Raw genomic sequence first — 23,727 nt, 5'->3', positions numbered from 1 at the left:
GAAATACCCAATAACATCGAGTGTGGTTCTTAATATTACGATCAATCGGTTAGCAACTACAACACTCACCAGTATAGCACGAGTCGATTTCATATCACAATTTTTTGAGTCTAGATTTTTGTCCTGGCTTTCTAGACCACTTTATCGTTAAAACACAAAACTTCACTTCGTTCGCTTGCGCTCACTCCGTTCCGTGTGGGGTTTTAACAATAAACTCGTCTAGAATGTTAAATTTACAAATTGAAAGTAGACCAGGTATATTTACACAACAATAAACTGTTTTAAAATATTTATCTAATCAACAACGCAAAACAGTATTTATTAATCCTTGTATTACCACCGTTTGTGGTTGTCACAATTTCGAATTAGAATGCTCATAACCTACGGGACGGCATATCACATCAATATTTAAGTTTAAATAACATTGCGTCAAGAAATACATTTCATTGCTGTAAAAGCTATAACACGCAATAGACAAATTGTCATCCCTTTATACTTATAATGAAATTTGTGAAACAGAAACATGCTTTGAAACTACCTGAAATCTGTCCTATATCGAGCTCCGACACTCGACGTCATGGAAAACTATTGCCGAATACAATAAGGTGCATTATTTGTGGGCCATCTAATTGCGGCAAAACTAATTTAATGATTGGACTTTTATTGCATAAAAATGGTCTTCGTTATAGAAATTTATATGTATATTCCAAGTCTCTTTGCCAACCAAAGTATGAATATTTAGAAAATGTGTTAAAATGGTACCGGGTGTATCATTTTATAAATTTCATGAAAAAGATGAAGTTCTAAGCCCGCAGGAGGCTCGTTCGAATTCTAAAATTATATTCGACGACGTGGCCTGTGAAAATCAAAGCAACATGCGGGATTATTTTGCTATGGGGAGACATAGAAATATAGATAGCTTTTATTTAAATCAGACCTACTAACATACTAAGATTCCTAAACAACTTGTTAGAGATAATTCAAATTTGATAGTATTATTTAAACAGGACGATATCAATCTAAAACATGTATACGATGAACATGTAGGCACAGACATGTCGTGGGCACAATTTAGAGAATTGTGTTCAAAGGTATGGAGTAACAACTATAATTATGTAGTTATAAATAAAGATTGTGGAAAAAATGAAGGGGGTACAGGAAGATGTTTGATACATTTATAGTTTTTGACTAAACTGAAAATTATGTTGTCTATCTCAAGTATGATAGCGTTATTGATTTATGATTTTGTTTCATTTAACGGTTTTCTAGTAAAACAACGAAATTTGAAAAACACATTTTATTTATTAAGTTCATAAAACTGTTTAAAGTACAATAGATAAAAAAAATATATTTTGAAATAACAGTTACCATATTAACTATTTCTACTATATACATTAAATGTTTCCATAGCTTGTAGTACTCTGACATTAGTCAGAGACTTTATTTGCGATGGAATTTACTGTGTTGTGAATACACGAAAATGCGATTCCAACATATTTATGAAATAATCGCATGTTACATATAAATACAAGTACTGTAATTACACAATGTCTTTGAAATATTGTTAATTAATTTTTCAGTCTGTCCCAATATATCATCATAACTATCTTTTACCACATATTGGGCTTTCACTAAAACATCACTTTTTTCTTGATTTTCACTTGTATTTGAAGCACCTAAATCCACTATGCTGATTTTAATTAACTTGGTGGCTTTCTCCGCGTTCCGATTTTGCACAAATGAAGATGACTGCTTCCATTTTCCGCATTTAACTTTAGATTTAATTATCTTCCTCTTCTTATCACTTTTCAGCTTTTGACTCTTGTTATCATGAGGCGCCGTCGATTTTGTGGTAGTCGCTTGAACAGGATACCTTTCATCGAAGTCAGCAAGCGGATCTTGCGCGTAAGGGTAGAATAAATCATCTTCGTTAACGTTTGTTAAATTATTCGACATGTTCTGAAACAATAAAACGTATCACATTAATTTATGTATAAAATAAAAATACAAACATTTGATTTTATTTATAAAATAAACCACAGTACTTACCAAAGTACTTAGCAGGCATCGCTTTTAGTGCTACACCTTCAAAATTATGATGATGATTTTTAACCGTCAACGGTGTCTACGTCTTTCTCCACGAGTAACTGAAAATACAATGACAGATTAGACTATACCCCTCAACACATATAAAATAAAGTAATAGGTAGTTTATGCACACAATAACACAATAAACGAATATTACCTGTTCATACTTATTTACGCTACAAGTTTCAACTTGTTCACCCAGCTCCTTTGACATCAGGTAACACGAGTACAGCGCGGATGCCAGCACTCGATCTTCTTTATCATACGCGCCGTATATACTTCTCACTTATTTTGGTCTGTCCGTGTTCGAATCAAGTTTTTTCCTGTAAGTCAAATTCATTAGCAGATTGCTTCATGTCTCTATACAATTTGCTGTCCTGTCATCCAATACCAGATTGGCTCAACGATCTCCAGAATTATGACATAAAGTGATAATATAATTTGAGACTCACAAAGTACCATACGAAAATATCAGAAATTCTATCCAGATTGGCGCGAGTCGTCATTGAATTCAAGAACAGCTTCGGTCCTATCATTTAATACCAGATTGGCTCAACGATCTCTAGAATTATGACATAAAGTGATAATATAATTGAGACTCACAAAGTGCCATACGAAAATATCAGAAATTCTATCCAGATTGGCGCGAGTCGTCATTGAATTCAGGAACAGCTTCGGTCCTGTCATTCAATACCAGATTGGCTCAACGATCTCTAGAATTATGATATAAAGTGATAATATAATTTGAGACCCACAAAGTACCATACGAAAATATCAGAAATTCTATCCAGATTGGCGCGAGTCGTCATTGAATTCAAGAACAGCTTCAGTCCTGTCATTCAATACCAGATTGGCTCAACGATCTCTAGAATTATGATATAAAGTGACGATACAATGTACGATCCAAAAATTACCACAAGGATGTCAGAAATTCTATCCAGATTGGCGCGAGTCGTCATTGAATTCAAGAACAGCTTCGGTCCTGTCATTCAATGCCATATTGGCTCAACGATCTCTAGAATTAGATATAAAAATGACGATACAATGTGTGACCCAAAAATTACCACATGGGTGTTAGAAATTCTATCCAGATTGGCGCGAGTCGTCATTAAATTCAAGAACAGCTTCGATTCTGTCATTCAATGCCAGATTGGCTCAACGATCTCTAGAATTAGACATAAAAGTGATGATACAATGTGTGACCCAAAAATTACCACATGGGTGTCAGAAATTCTGTCCAAATTGGCGTGAGTCGTAATTAGATTCAAGGACAGCAAATTGTAATAACATAATGAATTTGACTTACATGATATAATTCCCATAGCGGAAGCTTTTTCGTAATAGTGTGATCAATTAATTTAACTATTTATAAAAGAATCAAAATCACTCTCTAGCTCACTTGTCATGCCCGGTCAAGGCAAGAATCTATACTGAATTACATTACACATTGCACAGATTGTGCCTCGTATGCATTGAGGAATGTGGGCTATACTATACCATATATTATATCAATCAGGTATCCTCTGACTCGTGGGAAACTTTTTTATAAACAACTAGTTTCAGTTACTGACTTCGCTTGATAAATTATTTTTATTGCAGGGTACAGGTTTACCTACAATACGTACATTATGAAGAAGGTGAACAAGTTTTCACTTTTGATTCATCATGCAGAATCAATGCTTTGCGTTTACTCAAATATTGTTATGTTTTTGTTCAACTGTAATGATGATGGTGATTATAACGTTCGACTTACTGTTCGATTCAAAGCAGGTTGAAATAAGGTTAATATTATTTAAAATATCAGTATTGAAACGTTGCACTCCTTGTTCAGTACAACTTAGGTACCTACCTAATGTACAACTAGATCGTGATTACATAATCATCACAACCAATATGCAGGTATATTCATGATATTCCTCTTCGTAAGATTATCGTTTATATTCAATGTACATAATGTAGTCAGAAAAAAAAAATGTATGTAGAGAATCGAACTTGTAACATATACCTACATTGAACATCAAACTCTTAACCACTGAGCCATCGTCGTACTGTGTCATCGGAAATAGGTGTAAGTTTACGTCTGTGTAATAAATACCTAATTAATATGAATATGCGGTGTATCATTTTACAAAGTGTTGCGACTAACTCGTTTGTTCGTGAGAATAGCAACTAAGCATTTTAGCGATGACTACGCGTCCAAAATGCTAAAATTTGAAATATGCAATGCATAATCCGTTATTGTCTTGCATTTAAGGTTTTATTTTGCATAATTCAGTTTTGCACGGATTTGTATTGTTTTTTTATAAAATAGGAAAAATCATTAAACTTTACTCATTCCTTTGATCGATTCCCAATTGTCCACAATTGTGGTATCCTCATCCGTGTTATTTTCATCTTCAGTGCTTTTCTTCAAGAAAGTTTGTTAAAATGTTAGTAAGTATTTACATTTACTTTTAGTTCATGTATTGTGTTGGAGTTTTTTACATAATAAATTTACACAACATTTTAAATACCATATACCTAACCGATTTCTTAATTTTCAGGTCTAACTACGAATATTCATCCGGTTCGGACTCCCAACTGCCGCTGGCGCCTACGCCTGCGCCGAAAGTGTTGAAAAAGAAGCCTGCGAGCAAGAGGAAGCCGGCGGAGTCGACCCCAACGCCTACTAGGTAAGATTAACATGATTATCTTTAATCTTGTGTGCTTTTGAGAGAAGTTAATAGTGAGACAGTCGTGCCCATCAGTGGAACATTAAATAGGTACTTTAATATCTATCACTTTACTTTTATTTTATTCGAGATAATTTTACGCTATTTGCAAATACAACTTACATATCCCCTATCTCTACCCTTTTGAGATACATGCAGAATTATATGTTATGTTATGTATCTTGATTAATAGTAACAAAAGTAATATAAAATAATGTAATGGGTATAATGAGCGTTCTAATTGGAAATCGTAGCGCACGGCGGTAACACTTGCATCGTTTCAATATAAACATTATTGTTACAGTTCTAAAAAGAAGTCGCGGTCGAACGCCAACGACGAGGCAGGCGCGACCGCAACGTATTCATCGAGGTATGTAACAAAACCTAATTTTCTACATATTTTGTCTACATTATTAATTTTATAAATAGGAAAGATTTGATTGTCAAATTGTGTATTTGGATCGAATAGACTCCGAAACTTACTGGATCGATTTGAAAAATTCTTTCACCATTAGAATCTTACATTATTTCTGATGAACATAGGCTACTCGTATACCTACTCGTATGTATTTTGTCCACCCGAGCACCCGTGCGACGCCGGGGCGGACAGCTGGTTCAATAATTGTGTAGATATCTTTATTACACTCCATAATTCATTATACACATTACGAACAATATTATTATGATGAACATAGTTCAAAATAAGGTGACGAAGACGTTTGTGCAGCTATTCCTTTGTTCCTTTAAACCTATATAAATTATTACTTATTCGTATTTTTCGGTTTCCAGTACTGGCCCAGGAGGACTCTTCGGGTTTGAGACGGGAGCAACTTCGGGGACGTCGAAGTCTGCAGTGCTGCAGACTTATTTGACCAGCCGCGTCCCCAACGGTCGAGTGCGCCGGGAGCTCGTCAACCAGTCTGGCGAGTACTATATAGAGTTCCGGGTGTATAACACCGAGAAAGCTGTTGCCTCTAAACCAGATCAGCGGTGGAAAGAGGCTGAAGTTACTCTTAAAGTAAAGTTAGATCGGGGGACTCCGCAGTGGGAGAAAATGCAATCGTTTATGCAGCGGATTCATAATTTATTTGAAGATTGTGAGCCCGTCTTCATAAGCGAATAGTAATAAGTACCTACTACTCAGGTACTTATTACAACCTTTTCTCTTACTGCTGCTGTTCATTGATATAACTTCACTTTAAGATACTTTCCACTGCATTTTCAACCAAATACCTATGAAATTATAATTGTAAATCATACATTCATTGTGTATATTGCAATTTTATGTCGTTAGCGTATGAAAGGCGAGGCATTTTCTTTGTATATTTAAAGTATACTTATCAAAAATGGTGTTTTGTACAGTTTGTAAAGTCTCTGTAGATCGTGTTCATTGGATGGGGCATTTACGAAGCACTAACCATAAAAATAAAAATATTTCTCCTTTTAGCGACGGGATTGAATTAATTGAGTCCGCATTTCGCAACCGAATAGCTTCATACAGAATATTATCACCAGATTTGGATGGTCATAATTCTTTAGATCGGTTTCTTGATGATATAAAAAATAAAATCAAAACATTAATTGATTTGTCTCTCAAGGAAAATGACTGTATAAAACTCAATTTTGAACATTTTGCTGTTTTTCTTTTAGTAAAAAATGATTCTCAGGAAATAAAGTCTTTTGGAACTAAAAATTATACTCTCTATAAAAATTATGACTTTGATAGTTTAATGAACAAAGTGAAAATTAGTTTGATGAGAAAAAAATGAGAATTTCAAGAACGTGATAGTGGTTGGACCTTCTTACATAATTCCCATTTAGAATTAAATATTAATAAATATCAACCATTAAGAGGGTCAGGTCACATTGATTTGCCTGCACCAATCAAAGCCAGAAAAGCGTGTGTAAACATAAAAAACGAAGACAGTTTTTGCTTTTTGTGGTCAGTTACAGCTGCTTTATACCCAGTTAAATCTCATCCTGATAGAGTATCGTCATATCCTAATTTCAAAGACGTTTTAAATGTAGAGGATATATCGTTTCCAGTTACTTTTTCAGACATAGCTAAATTTGAAATTAACAACCCTCAAATATGTATTTTTGTTTACGGTTTAAAAGATAATAATACAGTTATCGGCCCTCTTTACAAATCTGAACCATTAAATAAAAAAGTAATTCATCTACTGTACCTACAGGAAGGTAATATGTCACATTACTGTTTAATCAAGGATTTACCGCGACTAGTTAGAAGTCAAATTTCTAAACATCATGGTAAATTGTATTTTTGCGAACATTGTTTGTTATTTTTCAACTCGACCGATCAGTTAAGTTCTCATAGTTGTGGAGGTGTAGCTACTAAATTACCCCCAAAAGGGTCATTTATAGAGTTCAAAAATTATAACAGAAAACAAAATGTTCCTTTTGTTGTTTATGCAGATTTTGAGTCAATGCTCGTACCCTACGAGACTTGTGAAAATGATCCTATCAAGTCAAGCACAGTGACTCATCAGCAGCACGTGCCCGTAGCTTTTGCTTATCATCTTGTTTGTACTGTAGATGAACGATATAATCACATTACATCGTACCGAGGACAAGATTGTGTTGACAAATTTGTTGATTCAATTTGCAACGATGCAAAAAGGATAAGCGCAGTATTAAGTAATAGTGTACCTATAGTTTTTACAGAAAGTGATGCGTTAAACTTTGAAAATGCCGAAACTTGTCACATATGCGAGCGTTTATTGGTTATGGATAAAGTTAGAGACCATTGTCACATAACTGGTAAATACCGCGGTGCGGCTCACAGTCAATGTAATTTGAACTTTCAAGTGCCCAAATTCTTACCTGTTTTCTTTCATAATCTTTCAGGTTATGACTGTCATCTTTTTATTAAGGAGCTTGCTAAAGTTCCTGGACCCATCAAGGTCATACCTAAAACCAAAGAAAATTATATTTCTTTCACGAAATTTGTGTCTATATCCGATACCGATAGCTTTCAGATACGATTTGTAGATTCCTTTAAGTTTTTGGGAACTAGCTTAGAAAAACTAACCCCGACTTTAAAAAACGATGAATTTAGATACTTAAAATCTTACTATCCCGATGAAAAACACTTTAATTTGCTTACTCGAAAGGGCGTATACCCTTACGATTATATGTGTAACTGGGAACGATATAAAGAAAAGTGTTTGCCTCCCAAAGACTGTTTTTACAATTCTCTTACCAATGAACCGATCTCAGATGAGGATTATGAGCACGCTCAATCAGTGTGGTTAAAATTTTCATTAACCAATATGGGTGAATATACTGATTTGTACTTGATAACAGATGTACTTTTGTTGACAGATATCTATGAAAATTTTCGACTTACATGTAAACAATATTACCAACTCGATCCTGCATTCTATCTTACGGCTCCGAGTCTATCATTTGATGCAATGCTCCTTAAAACAGGCGTTCGTTTAGAACTTGTAACTGATTTAGAAATTTACCGTATGATACAGCAAGGTATACGCGGTGGCGTTTGCATGTGTTCTAAACGACATGTTAAAGCAAATCATAAATATCTGGAAACATTTGATCCATCTCACCCAAGTTCATATATTGTTTACTTTGACTGTAACAATTTATATGGATACAGTATGTGCCAAACATTACCACATTCAAACTTCAGATTTGTGAACGATTCTGAATTAAAAACTTTAGAGTCGAATATTTTAAATATTATGGATGACTCTGAAAATGGTTTTATTCTTGAGGTGGACTTATCGTACCCTTCACATTTACATGATGAACATAATGATTTTCCATTTTGTCCTGAAAAAATTATTTCACCCAGAGGAAAATCGAAAAAATTAATACCTAATTTGTATGATAAATACAATTATGTTATTCATTACGTACATCTAAAAAAATGCTTAGAACATGGCTTGGTGTTGAAAAAGATTCATAGAGCTATAACATTTAATCAAAGTAACTTTTTAAAAAAATACATAGATCTCAACACCCAACTTCGCCAGAAAGCACAGTCTACTTTTGAACAAGATTTTTTTAAATTATTAAACAACAGCATATTTGGAAAAACTTTGGAGAACACAGAACAACGAGTAGATGTACGATTGGTTAATAAGTGGTCAGACAAAAATAATCTAACTAAAAAATATACTGGCGCAGAGACCTTAATAGCAAGTCCCAATTTCCATAGTGCTTCAATTTTCTCTGAGAATTTGGTAGCTATACAGATGAAACATTCACAGATTGTGCTTGACAAACCAATTTATATTGGTTTTGCTGTACTTGAACTCTCAAAAAGTCATATGTACGATTTCCATTACTCAAAAATAAAACCATTTTATGGAAACCGCATTAAGTTGTGCTATACCGATACTGATAGCTTCGTATATAATGTGCATACAGATGACATTTACCAAGATTTGAAGACTAACTTCTTAAAATATTTTGACACAAGCAATTACAACCCAAAAAATGAATTTGGTTTACCTATTGTTAATAAAAAGATTCCTGGTTTATTCAAGGACGAAATGGGTGGACAAATAATTAGAGAGTTTGTAGGATTAAGGTCAAAGCTTTACTGTATTAAAACCTTAAACAAAACAATAAAAAAGGCGAAGGGTACCAAAAAAAATGTAATTAATGGTTTGAGCGTATCAGACTATAAACATGTGTTATACAATGGTGATGTTGTTTACAAAAAAAATGTTCTATTTAAATCAATTAAACATGAAATTTTCACTCAAAAAGTAAATAAAATAGCTCTTTCTAGCAACGATGATAAGCGATTGTTAGAATCTGACAAAGTGACTACCCTTGCTTGGGGTCATAAATCAATTTTTGGCTGTACTGCTTAAGGTGATTCTTTCAAGGTCAATTGTTCTTCGCAGTGGGAGGAATTGCAGTCGTTTATGTAGCAGATTCATAATCTATTCGAAGATTGCAAGCTCGTTTTTAAGAGAGAAAAGTAAAAATACCTATGTAACAATTACCCCTGAAAGAATCATCCGTAAAACTCTTTGTTTGTAAATACTTAGGTTAGTGTACTTTATGTTGTAAGTAGGTACCTATAAACATAAAAATATAATACAAGATGATGACGATTGTTATATAAAAAGTTAGCAGCAGTGGAGAAAATAAATAAGAATATGATATACATAATAGTTTCATTTATTCATACCTACCAAACCACCAGACAGGTAACTTAGGCCTTCGTCACACTTGATGGAAATTAAGTCGTGGATCTTCCGCAACGGAACGCCGATACAAATATTTGTACTTATAAAAATTACAAATAGCAGGCACACACAGGCAGGTTATTTACCGCAACGGAAGTTCGGCGTCGGAATTTCCGCCAAGTGTGGCGAAGGTCTTACTGTTTCAACGAGTACCGACATGTTGGATACCTAAGTATACTATATTGTCTTGCACAATCATTGAAATTAATCACCCTAGATTCAAAACTTATAGGATAAAAAGTAGCCTATGCGTTAATGCGGTAGCTATGTGATATATCTAACTACCAAATTTCATCCGTTCAGCTCTTTAGGGGTTTCGCATTTATAACATTAGTGTGATGAAATAAGTACTTAGATAAATACTTCCTTTAATTATAATCGCTAGTCTCCATTTTTCATGTTTAAACTTGTTAACGTGAAATACAACGCGACAATGAAAACCTAAGCGATTTTGAGTGTGCACGTGCGGTAACATCAGAAGGCGCATATGTGCGGGGCAACGCGGTTGTTAAAACCCCACACGGAACGAAGTGAGCGCAAGCGAACGAAGTGAAGTTTTGTGTTTTAACGATAAAGTGGTCTAGAAAGCCAGGACAAAAATCTAGACTCAAAAAATTGTGATATGAAATCGACTCGTGCTATACTGGTGAGTGTTGTAGTTACTAACCGATTGATCGTAATATTAAGAACCACACTCGATGTTATTGGGTATTTCTAGACCATCGAAGTGAAGGGATTCTTGAGTGTGCACGTGCGGTAACATCAGAAGGCGCATATGTGCGGGGCAACGCGGTTGTTAAAACCCCACACGGAACGGAGTGAACGCAAGCGAACGAAGTGAAGTTTTGTGTTTTAACGATAAAGTGGTCTAGAAAGCCAGGACAAAAATCTAGACTCAAAAAAATGTGATATGAAATCGACTCGTGCTATAGTGGTGAGTGTTGTAGTTGCTAACCGATTGATCGTAATATTAAGAACCACACTCGATGTTATTGGGTATTTCTAGACCATCGAAGTGAAGGGATTCGCGAAAATGTTCTTGGGCATTCTAGACCATCGAAGTGAAGGGATCCGCGAGAGCGCGCGCGATAGCGCGTTGGCGCTCGAGCGATCCGACTGAACGAAGATGGTCTAGAATGCCCAAGAACATTTTCGCGAATCCCTTCACTTCGATGGTCTAGAATGCCCAATAACATACTACTCCCGTTTAAACTGAACAACGCCATCTATATGGTTTTTGGTGAACGTAACCTGTAAAGTGGCTCATTATATCGAGTGATCCTTTCATGCAAGTGCTATTTTTTACATGTGTATATATGTTAACTGGCTTGCCTGTACGGTCACGAGCAATAATATGTATACAGTTTAGTACCATGTCACATTAACTTTATTGACAAAATGAATTGTAAGTCTCACTAAAAGTCAATAATGTGAGTGTGACAGAGTCCTAAACTGGGTACATTATACTATTGCTCATGACTGTACTTGGTATGGAAGTAAATTGCACTACATTTGGTTTTCGGTCATGCTGTTTACAAGTTTAACTTGCATAATGTACAGTGATCTGTGCCAGTAGCTGGCATGCAAGCTACTGCTCCGATTTGCTGGCACATGTATTCGGGAATAGTCGGGGACACAAAAGTACGTTGTCCTGATTATTTTGTCTCTTTCACACTATGTTAGACAGGGAAAAACTACAGACCATGATTCTGAGTTGATATCAAGTGGAATTTTCCGTCGCAAAAGTATAGAACTGAAAATAATTTAAAAAGATACTAAAATTTTCATGATTTTTCCGACAGGAAATTCTACTTGATATCGACTCAGAAGCATGGTCTGAAACACCCCCTTTAGTATTCGTTACAGTGTCACTAACACCCATACGTGCTTGTATGGCTACGTGTATGTACTTGTGTGGGGTGTGTAAGTGACATCGTAATAAATACTGAGAGGGGTGATTCAGCTGATTATTTAGAGTTAATATTAAGTGTAATTTTCCATCGAAGAAGTATAGAATTGAAAACAATTTAAAAAATCGTGAATTTTGCGACGGAAAATTCCACTTGATATTAACTCAAAATCATGATCTGAATCATCTCCTGTAGTAGGTATGTATTGAATAGGAGAGCAGACAACGCCTTGAAATGGCCTTTTCTTCCTATTGTCCTATCGTCTCCCGGTGATTCGGCGGACATTATTCAGCTGCTTTTTATCCCAGGCATTGGATTCCTCTTCTTCTGTCCTTTTGTGTGATGCTCTGTTGCGGGGTCACCACCTCCAATTCAGTTGAAGACGATATAGGTTAATGTACGTACCATGTACATAGTGCACGTGAAAAGATCACACGTCCTTTTGAGGTGTTAGGTCAATGACTAGCTTTATGAAACCTGGTGTCAGGGTTATTATTGAGCCGCTGAATCCTCCCTGACACAGCAAATTTAACGACTACATATTAAAAAAAATACTTAATCAAGGCTCGCAAGGCTAGCCAGCACACATCTCTGCTATTTTATTACTTTTACTAACATATATGTACTTACTACATTTTTTTTACAATAAACGAATTTGAATTTGAACGACCGGTGTTCGAAGATTCACCACTAGAACGCTTGCCTCTAACTTTGAGGTCGCAGGCCTAAACCAATCTTCTACCAAACCAAACCAATGATAGTCGAATTTGTTTTCGAATTCATGTTTGGATCATAAATAATTATCACGTGTTCAGCGGTGAAGGAACACATTTGAGAAAACCAACATTCCCAAGAAATGCATTTTCGGAGGTATGTGACCAAACCTGTATTGGGCTGGTTTTCCTTTCGCGGGTTGGAAGATCAGACAGGCAGTCGCTTCTGTAAAAAACCGGACCTGTCAAATCTCTTAGGTAAGCGGACGACGGATCCTGTGAACGGGGTAATGCTAGGAAGTTGGACGGTTCGAAGATCCACCGCCTCTTGTAGATACCGTAGAAAAAAACATAACCTAAAAATATATTCAATATTATTATCCCACAGACGGGCAATATACCTACGTCACGCTGATTCAGATATCAAAATCATTTATTCAACATAATTACCATTTATATAAACTTGTTGAAAGTCAATTTAAACATATTTGACTTCACGTTGATCCGAAAGGTGTTATAGCTGAAGAAATGTGAGGAGAAGAAATGACAAGAAACTGCAATAGTAAAACATAAAATCTATGTAGGTGTACATTACAAGTTATTTAATAACTAGAGGAACTCATTTAACACACAGGCCCTCCCAGCAAATGAAAAAGATGTAAGTAATGGTCCTCCCACACTGCCGTTAGAAAATGTTTAATAACTTTAGTAAACATTTGTTAGCAAACATTTAATCACAAATGTTAAAATAAATTTTCATGTTAGAAAATGTTTAGTAATGTTAGTAAACATTGAGAGATTCGCACACTTCTGGTACGATAATAGATATCACTTGGTCTGACAACTTGAACACATTTCCAAGACTTTTATAACTGCTACCAGTTGCCAAAAATCTTAACGTTACCGCAAGTCTTTCCGTCACACTTACAGATTTTCTAAATTTGGTGTCTCGTTTGCCTATTTTTGCCCCAATTAAATTTTGTAGATATTCAAATTCGGAACTGTTCATTCTTATAAAATCTTTTAAGCAACCGTCAATACCCAAATCCTTGAGATAGTCTGTGGCACTATATTTTCCTCTAGCTTTTAGCGTTTGGCGCATCCAATAAGAGCGCTTTTTCTTCTTTTTTAAACAAAAAATAAAAGCTATTCCAATGAGCAAATCTTCTTCCATTTTCGTGTAGACGTCCTCGGCCCTCAGAAGGCGAAACCAAACTGCGAGCCAATACTAGATGTTATAAAATGTTTAAACATTTTCCATCAATTTAACATGTAACAGTTTCTAACAAAATGCAACAATTGTTAACATTTGTTAGTAAATGTTTTGGTGTTATAAAATGTTTACAAACATTTTCTAACGGCAAGTGTGGGAGCACCATAAGCTAAATGCTATTATTATACATACTTAGTAGTAACTATCTTACAAGTATAACCCGCGTAAATTAACTAGATACCTTGCGTGGAGAGCGCTTGTATACCAGAGAGTTAAAGGTGTTAGTGACATCGTAACGAATACTGAAGAGGGTGATTCCAAGTGGAATTTTTAGTGATATCAAGTGGAATTTTTAGTCGCATAATTCATGTTGTTTTTAAATTATTTTCAATTCTTTACTTATGCGACGGAAAATTCCACTTGATATCAACTCAGAATCATGTCATGTCAAAGTTTTCGTTACGATGTCACTAACACTCTGTATAGCTGATTCACACAAATTATACTTAATGAGCAACTAACATTTTTCACAGTAACTCCCTCTAATCCTTCTATAACCCTCAATATCAATCAATATCCAGTTTCTTGAAGGACCCCTCGATCCCTCCGAAGATGTCGGTGATGGTCTTCGGCTTGCCCGGCCTTAAGGACTCCGTCACTCGCTTCTTGTTCTCTATAGCGAAGAAGTCCGCATTCAATTTTAGTCTTGTTATTATGTCATCTGGAAAATAAATTGTGGTATTTGTATTCTGTACTGGAATTCCGTGGTCTTTGCCTGCTCTAATAAAAAAAACGCGTGATCGTATTTAATGTATGTAGATTTCGTCATGCCTGTAGGTGCTTAGGGACGAAGAATTTCAGTTCAATTCTGGTTAGGTTGTCTTGGCGAGGTTATTCGCGACTCTTGACTAGAAAAATCATAAGTCTGTTTATGTTTACATTATAAGCAACACCTACTTTACTTCTCCGCATATATTATATCAAACATTTCCCATTTTCACGGGGTCCGCTTACCTGACCTGAAGGTATGACAGGTCTGGTTTTTTACAGAAGTAACTGACTGTCTCGTCTTCCAACCCGCAAAGGGAAAACCAGTCCACTACAGGTTAGGTCATACGTCAAGAGGGTCAAGAAAAAAATAGAATGCACTCTGGGATAACCTAATCATATGTTTCATAATGTCCATCTTAGAATTTCAATGCCAATTGTGGCTGCAATTCTAATGACTTGGAAGTCTATCCGTTGAGGATCACAAGCTTGAGTTACGTCAATCTTATCAACAAACCTTTAGCCTGCTGGAATGTCTTGAACTCTCCCCCGATGTCTTTTGGCATGGCTTCCCTCGGCACGAACTTCTCGATGGTAGTGGCTCCGACCTGGTGGATGTTGATCATGTCCATCAGTTTCTTCTTCATGAACGGCCGCAGGATCATCATCAGCTTGTCCATGAACGGGGGCGCGTTTAAGAAGTGCACGCTTTTGAGTTTCACCAGCATCGCTTCCTGATTATCAGAATTCAACGTAATAAATTACTACTACTTACTAGTTTTTGTGTCACCATTTGTTACTGATATCTAGCTGATACATTTTGTATCTGTCAGATGGTGTACTGCTATCAGATACTTATGTGGCAGCAGCTATCAGAACAGTTTATTAGCAATTGGTAAAACGGGCCGACTAATACGATTTTGTTAACTGGATTAAGAGTAAAGTAAAGCCATAGAACGCATTTACCGGGCATGATGTAAACACCGACAGCGTGGTTATTCTGTCAAAAAAAAAGGACTGCATCGCATTCAGCTGTAGTCGTGTACAACTACCGTTGCCGATCACGCCAAATTGAAGTCACGACTACATGCAGCGGAACGTACAATTGCATGTGTGTGGTTGCTACGGTGAAGTCTGACTAGTGATTATGTCTCTTTAATATGGGATATTTAAATCCCATTCCATCTGTCTGTATCAAAAAGGTCAAAGTGCCGTTTTGCACACGAGCTTGAGTAAAACCTGTTTCGTCAGCCCCGGTCACAGATGAAGCAGCATCAGTTTACCAATAACTTCAGACCTGCAAGTAGTATAGGAACTGCTGCACGGCGAGCAGCTCCAGGCGCGCCAGGTGTCCGAGCGTGAGCCCATCCAGGTCGATAACGATGACCAGTCCCGGCCACGTGCCATCCTCTAGATGCCACAGGTCTAGCAACATGAGCACCATTCTGGAGACAAGTCATTACATTTTTATTTCAGCGGTCTGCGTTAACGACCTGCGAAGCGAGTGCCAACGAGCGATGGTGTTAAAGTGAATGTCTTGGCTATGTACATAAGAATATATCTGACCTGAGGGAATCGGAAAAGATAAACTTCTTGACATCCGTGTCCAGGAGTCTGGCGTAGAAAGCGGCATAGCCCTCTGCTGTGCGCATGTCTAACGGCAATGCCAACCTGGAATTATAATAATAAAGAAATTAATTAAAATAAATGACATACTGAAGCACTTCTAGATGCTGGAATGGGAGCGTTTTAAGCACAGAACGTGTTCAGCCGCTTGAGTCCTCATACATGACAGACCATTATGTAGGCGATAAGGTTAACTTCTCTCGTGTTGCTGAGAGATCGGGTGATCTGCCTGCAATGTCCTAATCAAACCAGGGATCACAAAGTGATTGCCGAATTTGTTTTCGAATTCATGTTTGGATCATGAATGATTATCACGTGCTCAGTGGTGAAGGAAAACATAGTGAGGAAATTCACATTCCCGAAAAAAGAATTTTCGGAGCTATGTTACTTAACTTGAATTGGTTTTCCCTTCCCTTAGAAGGTCAGACAGACAGTCGCTTTTGTAAAAAACCGGACCTGTGAAGTCTTCAGGTTAGGTAAGCAGATACTGTGAAAAACAGGTTAATAATAGGAGATGATGATGATGATTGTAGATTTGCTGCAAATGGCATTAACTACTTGGCCGGAAAAATGGGGAGCGCTGAGGGTTCTCATCCAGTACAAAATTTAAGACAACAGGCATGAGGGTGCCCAGATAATCGCGAAATGAGGCGTGTGGTTAGGTATGTATGATATGAACTTCTCACACAGTATTTGCCGCGTTAAGGACAGTGGCATCAACGGCGCGGTCCTTGAAGAAGCTGGTGAAGAGTGTCTTCAACGTGAAGTGGAGGTCCAACACTTGTTTGGATACTTCGGCGCTGCGCTCGCAGCAGTGGTACGTTAAGATCAGTTCCAACTCTGGAAATGGTACAGATTAATGTGAAGTCATTTTCTTGGGCATATTTATGAATGAATGAACTGCACACCCTGTATCGCCACAAACCGGTTGTATACGGAGTAACCTGGTTGCGCAACCAAATTGTTGCTGGGAAATGAATCCCAAATAATATCCTACTGGTGGCAATTAGACCCTTTACAACTTCAATCTCATGATGACTACCACGATACTACCCTCTAACATAGCCCGGACACTCCATCATCATCATTAATTTAAGAGCCACGCTCTTGTCACAGTAGCATTCTCCTTTCTTGCCTATCAAAGGTTCGTTCGTCTTCTCTTTAATCTGTTCCATGTAAGCTCTTCTTGGTCTTCCCCTTCATCTCTTTCCTTGTAGCTGCTCTTCTATGATATTTTTAATAAATTCGTCGTTCTCCATAACAAAAAAAAATATTCTTATCGCGTGCCGCAAGAGTTGCAAGTCAAGCGTTCACCAGCTCACCCTCTTACTCCTTAGGCGCTTACTGCCATTTAAGACTAAACTAAGCAGAGTAGTAAGTGTTATTGTTTATTCTATACTCAAACCATATCCAGATGACACACTCAGTAGTCCACGAGCTCTAATGTCGCGCTGTTCACAGACGGTGAAAACGAGTGAAAAAATCATTATGATGCCTTCTCTCTTGAACACGTATCAGATAAGTAATATTAATTATATTCATACAGATTGGTCACAGATTTGTGACCTCCATCTGTGACCTGAATTATATATTGTATACTGACCCTTACGAATGTCGTCCTAAATAACCTACTCCAAGTCCTCAACGCTCCTAATTTTGACCATTTATCTGAGGCAAATCTCCAAAAAACTTTAATAATAAAACGGTTATTTTGTGTTATTTAGGTTTTGACTTATTTATGTGTAACTACTAACTAATTATTACAGTATTAAGGTGAACCCGAACCCGATGCGAATAGCATTTGGAACATTTACTTTTTTTATTTTGGTCGGGATATCAAACTAGTATTAAAATTTAAACCTGTATAAAAACGTGTAAATTAAAAACGAATTTTGAAATAATTAAGTGAAAGAAGAGGCCAAATTGTATAAAAATTAAATGGGATTAAACCAAAGTCTCGTGCAAAAATGAGGTACCTACGCTGGTAATACATATACCATGGCGTTGCGTAGACGCAACGCATAAAAAACATCAGTCTAGGTTTCTACATTGTAGCATAATAATTGCTAGGAAAATGTCGTAGGACTTAATAACAGTACTGGTCAATGTACACTTTAACCTGCTAATGACAAGGCGATCAGCCTCTGGTTTTCCGCTTTGTAACCATAATAACCACTTTAATTGTTTTATTGTATGAAATCGGTTTTAATCAGTGATGTAATTTGGATTACAACTTTAGTTTCCTTTAAATCTTTCTTATAGTGTGGAAATTAACTGCTTATTCGCCACTATTCCTGCAGACACCTCTTACTTTTATTTTAAGCTATACCCGTAATTTTCTTGTCCGCCGAAAAGGAAAAGGACGAATGATTGACAACTGTTAATTTTAAAAGGAATGAATACCTACACCGGCCTCATAACATAGGCATCTCGCTGGTATGCAACCCGTTTGACGTGTGCTGTCAATTAAATTCTGTCGAGTTATTGGCCAATATATAAATTTGGGAGGGATTTAAAAATTCCTGCGTAAAATTGACGTGTGTTCGATTTTTATGCCTGTCGATTATCCGTCCCTTTCCTTTTCGGTGGATAAGAAAATGACAGGTATAACTTAAAATAAAATTTGATGGTCTGTACAGGAATCAGCACCAATATCTCAGATGCAGATATTTTATAAAGAACATATTCATCCCGCAATTTCATCCAAGCCAGGTAATATGATCAGCGACTGCATGTAGCAGCGAATGCCTACTGACAGTCAATGTACTGTTTGCTACCTACCTGTTTCTATTATAATTAAGTAAGCACCTCGGTGAATGGTAAAGATTTGTTTTGTGTAAGTTCTTTAAATGTAATAATGAGAAAGCGTGGCGTATGCCGAAGAAGAAGGCATCGAGACAAACCTGTTTAGGTTTAGCGATGTTTGTAAAACAATCTATGTGTAATTTATAGTTAAGTGTTATAAATAAATTAAAAAAAATAGTAGAGAGAGTGGGGAGTACCAGTAATTAGATCGGCAGGCAGATGCGGCTGCGTGTCGAGCCACTGTCTGAGCTTGCTGATGTCAGCGGGGGTGATAAGGGTCGCCTTCTTGTACTCCTTCTCTAGGGGGATCTCCTTCACCAGGACTGGAGACGACATGGTTCTGAAACATATATGTGCAACGAATTAAACTAGCGTTTTGACATAATAAATAACATAACGTTAACTCACGACTATATCCCAATTGTGGTAGGCAGACGTGCGTATACATCCATCGCAAGTTGATCTAAGTACAGTCATGAGCAATATAATGTACCCACTTTAGGACTCTGTCGCACTGACATATTTGACATTTAGTGAGACTTACAGTTCAATTTGTCAAAAAACACACGACACGACACGACACATGCATTGTGAGTGTAGCCTTTTTGTACATTTTGTGCTTTTGAGACAGTAATGGTTAACTGCTGACTTTGTTATTATGCGTGTTGTGTAATGTGCATTAGTGCAAACCTTTTTGTTTTTTTTTTTTCAATTTGCTATCTGCGAGGAACTATAATTGGCTTTCTGTGTTTACCATAAGTTGCTACTAAATTAATTATAGCTGTTGTTTCTCCGAACATTAAATAAATAAATGAAATTTAATGTGACATTATGGTACCAAAGTGTATAAATATTAATGCTCGTGACCGTACCTATATCTTACCGAGCTTTCTGTTAGACCAACGTGATAGTTGGTGAGGCAATAAGATATAATAAAATACAGCAATTGGCTCGGTCACCATAGTTTTAAATTAATATGAAACTTGTTGAACACTATAAAGTACAGCTATTTGCTCCTTTAATAAGTTATTCATTAATTACGAGACTTGATGAGCGGGACTATCGTTCCACGAGATGATGTATAAGCGCGATTTATATATTTAACATAAGCAGAGGTGTATAGAGTATATACCTACACCCGCTCCTCGCCAGTTATATTTAAATCCCATATAATAGGGGGCGAACATATTACTATTAATCGGGCACATATATCCTGCAAATAACGTGATATTAATTGACTTATATGATCCAAACACGAATTCAAACTCAGATAATCGAATTCAGTGGTTTAAAGCACGAGCCGAGATTCGAACCCGTGACACTAAAAAGTAATTCACGCGTTCTGTGAACAGGGCTATCACGGATAACAATTACGTAGATCCAAACATGAATTCAAACTCATAAAGTTGAATTCATTGATAAATAAATACATACATACATACATAAACAGCCTATATACGTCCCACTGCTGGGCACAGGCCTCCCCTCAATCAACCGGAGGGGGTATGGAGCATACTCCACCACGCTGCTCCAATGCGGGTTGGTGGAGGTGTTTTTACGGCTAATAGCCGGGACCAACGGCTTAACGTGCCCTCCGAAGCACGGAATCATCTTACTTTTTCGAACAATCAGGTGATTCAAGCCTGAAAAGTCCTTACCAAACAAAGGACATTCTCACAAAGTGATTTCGACAGTGTCCCCATCGGGATAAATAAATATACTTAAACTTAAAAGAAATTCTTGAAAACAAATAATTCTTAAGATTCCAAGAAAAATAAACGTTATATTACCATGAAGAATCAAGTTAGCAGTGCATTCGCTGATGCATGAAGCAAATGATATAAGTGAATTACATGTAACTTGACTCAAATCAAGGTCGTAATGCACGCAACTGCAGTTGCAGTGTTTACGTATGTAGGAGAAAGATTTCAATCTACATAATTGTAAGGGAAAATAAAGTCAAAACTTTTTATATAACCCATTTACGTTTTTTTTTTTTCTTGACGTGCCCGATTGCAGATTTGCCGCAAATGGCATTAACTACTTAGCTGGAAAAATGGCGAGCGCTCTCACACCGTCAAAATTGGAATGATAAACACGAAATTATATTTAGTACCTAAGCAGTTTTTCTCAGCGCGCCTTGTCTACTATGTTAGGAATATGTGCCACCTTTGCCCACCTTAGAATAAGTTTATCCTGTAACTGTTTTGTAAATTTGTATGCAAAAAATGCAAAGTGTTTAATTATATTATTAATATATGTACATATATAATATATTTATCTTATTTAAAAAATAAATTGCCACCATAATTATGACCTTGCAAAAACGGAAGTAATTTAAAATCATATCATATTTGACAATCACAACATTACTGTACCTAATAACAAAAGAATTATCCACAATTATTTAAATTATTATTATTTACATTCGCGCAAACAATAAATTTAAATCATTTTTTGAATATAAAATAGATATACTTTTTTGTTGATACTGGAATAACTAGTTTAAACAAGATTTTTTAATTAATTACTTACCTATTGTTTTATACACTCAGTAGCACACATTGCCTATTAAAAGTTAAAACATTAAGCCTTGTACTCGCTAAGGTACATTTTGTCGACCGGTTGTTTATCGCCGGAGATGTCGAGCGATATCGGACTATATCGCACGATATCCTATCTCGCAACCTTAATTGAAGAGAAAATAGAGTTATCAATACCGGAATCCCGTAAAGTCGTGAAGCCGGAAAGCCGTGGTAGCCCAGGTTCGCAGGTTCGGATCGCAGGTTCGAATCCAGCACAGGCCTAAACCCATAATTGTCGAATTTGTTTTCGAATTCAAGTTTAGATCATAAATTATTATCACGTGCTCAGCGGTAAAGGAAAACATAGAAATACATTTTCGGAGGTATGTGACCTAACCTGTATTGGGCTGGTTTTCCCTTCGAGGTATGGAAGGTCAGACAGGCAGTCGCTTCTGTAAAAACCGGATTTGTCAAATCGTCAGGTTAAGTAACTCACCCTGTGAAAACGGGATAACGTTAGGGGATGATGAATACCGGGATCCCGTATCCTTTTTCAATCAAGAAAATGCCGGGAAAAGGAAAATGAAAATGGAATGGAAATTGATTGATACCTTATTAAGATCAGATCATATGAGACACAGTGTCGCATACTCACATTAGGAGTATGTGAGTGTGTGACACTGTGTCTCCGGCCAAGTAGTTAATGCCAACTTAGGCAACCTATAAGAAGGTACGCAAAAAAAAGTGCAAAATACTTCTTAAACTAACTCTTTTCCGTAGTCGGGTAAATAAGTGATTCTTCTCATCTTCTTCTATGGGTTGTGAGATGGATTAGCAACCTTATCAACCCTGGAGTCAAAGTTATTATTGATTGGTTATTTTAAGTGATTGGTGTAGTCAACTTTCCATTGTCACAGAAGTGAATTATTGCGATCAATTTGGAAAACACCAAGGTTACAGACAAATTACGAATTGTACAATAGTCGGTAGGTCCATCTGGAGGTTCCAAGTTCGATTCTCGGTGGGGACGCTGAAAAATACTTTGTGTCTGAGTCACCTACTCTAGAAAGCACGCGTTTGTTTTCCGGCTTTAAGTATAGACACAATATGTCTCCAATTGAACAGGATTCGAAAAAGATTTTATACAATATACCTAGATACTGTCAGTACTATTCAGTGGCGGAGGACAGAAGTCCTAGTATGGCTCTGTAATAGAGTACTCTGGACGCCATCCCACTAGCGTCAGACAGAGTACTGCGGGGCGGAAGGCAAGAGGGAAACCACTGCCCTATTTTTCCCTAAAAAAGTAGCATGGAAAATGCTGCACCGACAAGAGCGTGACTCTTAAATTGATGATGATGATGACCTAGATACGTATGTTATCTATGTTCTGGATTAGAGTCTAGAATTCTACCTAAGTAATTCAGAAGAAAAATCTAAACAATCTTATAAAATAAACATTTAAAAAAAAATACACAAACTACGTCCGTATTCTGAATGTCCCCAACAAAATGAAAATATTTTACTAAATAAAGAAAAATTTTCTTACCTAATTAATGTGAAATCAGTATGAAACTAGCACTCGTGCGCACGCGCAAGCCAGCACAGTTTGTGAGTCAATGAGCCTTAGTGACTCGTATTACCTGTCCGCTAGTTAACCAGAATGACTTTTCCTGTGGCTGTTACGACCTTTTTGTCCTTACACTCCTTAATTATAATTGCCACAGAGCATGGAATCCACCTTAAATGTTTTAGAAGTGCCTTTATCGGTATCAGCTTCTCTTATAAATAATAGCATAACATTCCGCTAAGGGACGGTACCCAAAAATAGACACAATATACAGGGTGGCCCAGAAGTTCAGGATCAAAATGAAAAATTAGATACAGGGGCTCATTAGCTACCAGAAACACCCCCATGTATGTTCAGCAATTATTTACGGTTTAGGAGATATGACCCATTTTGTACCTTTTTCTAGATTTTCTACCTTACTTCAGAAATAATCATTTTGTCGCTATCCCTTTCTTAATAATTATTTTATTTTACTTCAGAACTATGCCTAAGGATGTGTACCGCTCAATCAAAGATAAATCAAAGTCAAATCAAGTATAAAAAAAAAGT

The 23,727-nt window shown here is 36.6% G+C and overlaps 1 protein-coding gene across 1 annotated transcript; it reads right to left on the bottom strand.

The window, feature by feature from the left end:
• Nucleotides 1–14,338: 14,338 nt before the first annotated feature.
• Nucleotides 14,339–23,259, bottom strand: LOC126381659 (alpha-tocopherol transfer protein-like). Its single transcript, XM_050031117.1, has 7 exons — nt 23,158–23,259; nt 19,281–19,423; nt 16,965–17,118; nt 16,219–16,323; nt 15,950–16,097; nt 15,170–15,386; nt 14,339–14,605 (listed from the first exon to the last, which is right to left on the bottom strand). The coding sequence occupies exons 2-7, from the start codon at nt 19,417–19,419 to the stop codon at nt 14,451–14,453; spliced, it is 918 nt and encodes a 305-aa protein (XP_049887074.1). The 5' UTR covers nt 19,420–19,423; nt 23,158–23,259; the 3' UTR covers nt 14,339–14,450.
• Nucleotides 23,260–23,727: the final 468 nt, after the last annotated feature.

Source organism: Pectinophora gossypiella, unplaced genomic scaffold (assembly GCF_024362695.1).
Source record: "Pectinophora gossypiella unplaced genomic scaffold, ilPecGoss1.1 Pgos_75, whole genome shotgun sequence".
Taxonomy (NCBI): Eukaryota; Metazoa; Arthropoda; class Insecta; order Lepidoptera; family Gelechiidae; genus Pectinophora; species Pectinophora gossypiella.
This window is presented reverse-complemented; position numbering and strand designations above follow the sequence as displayed.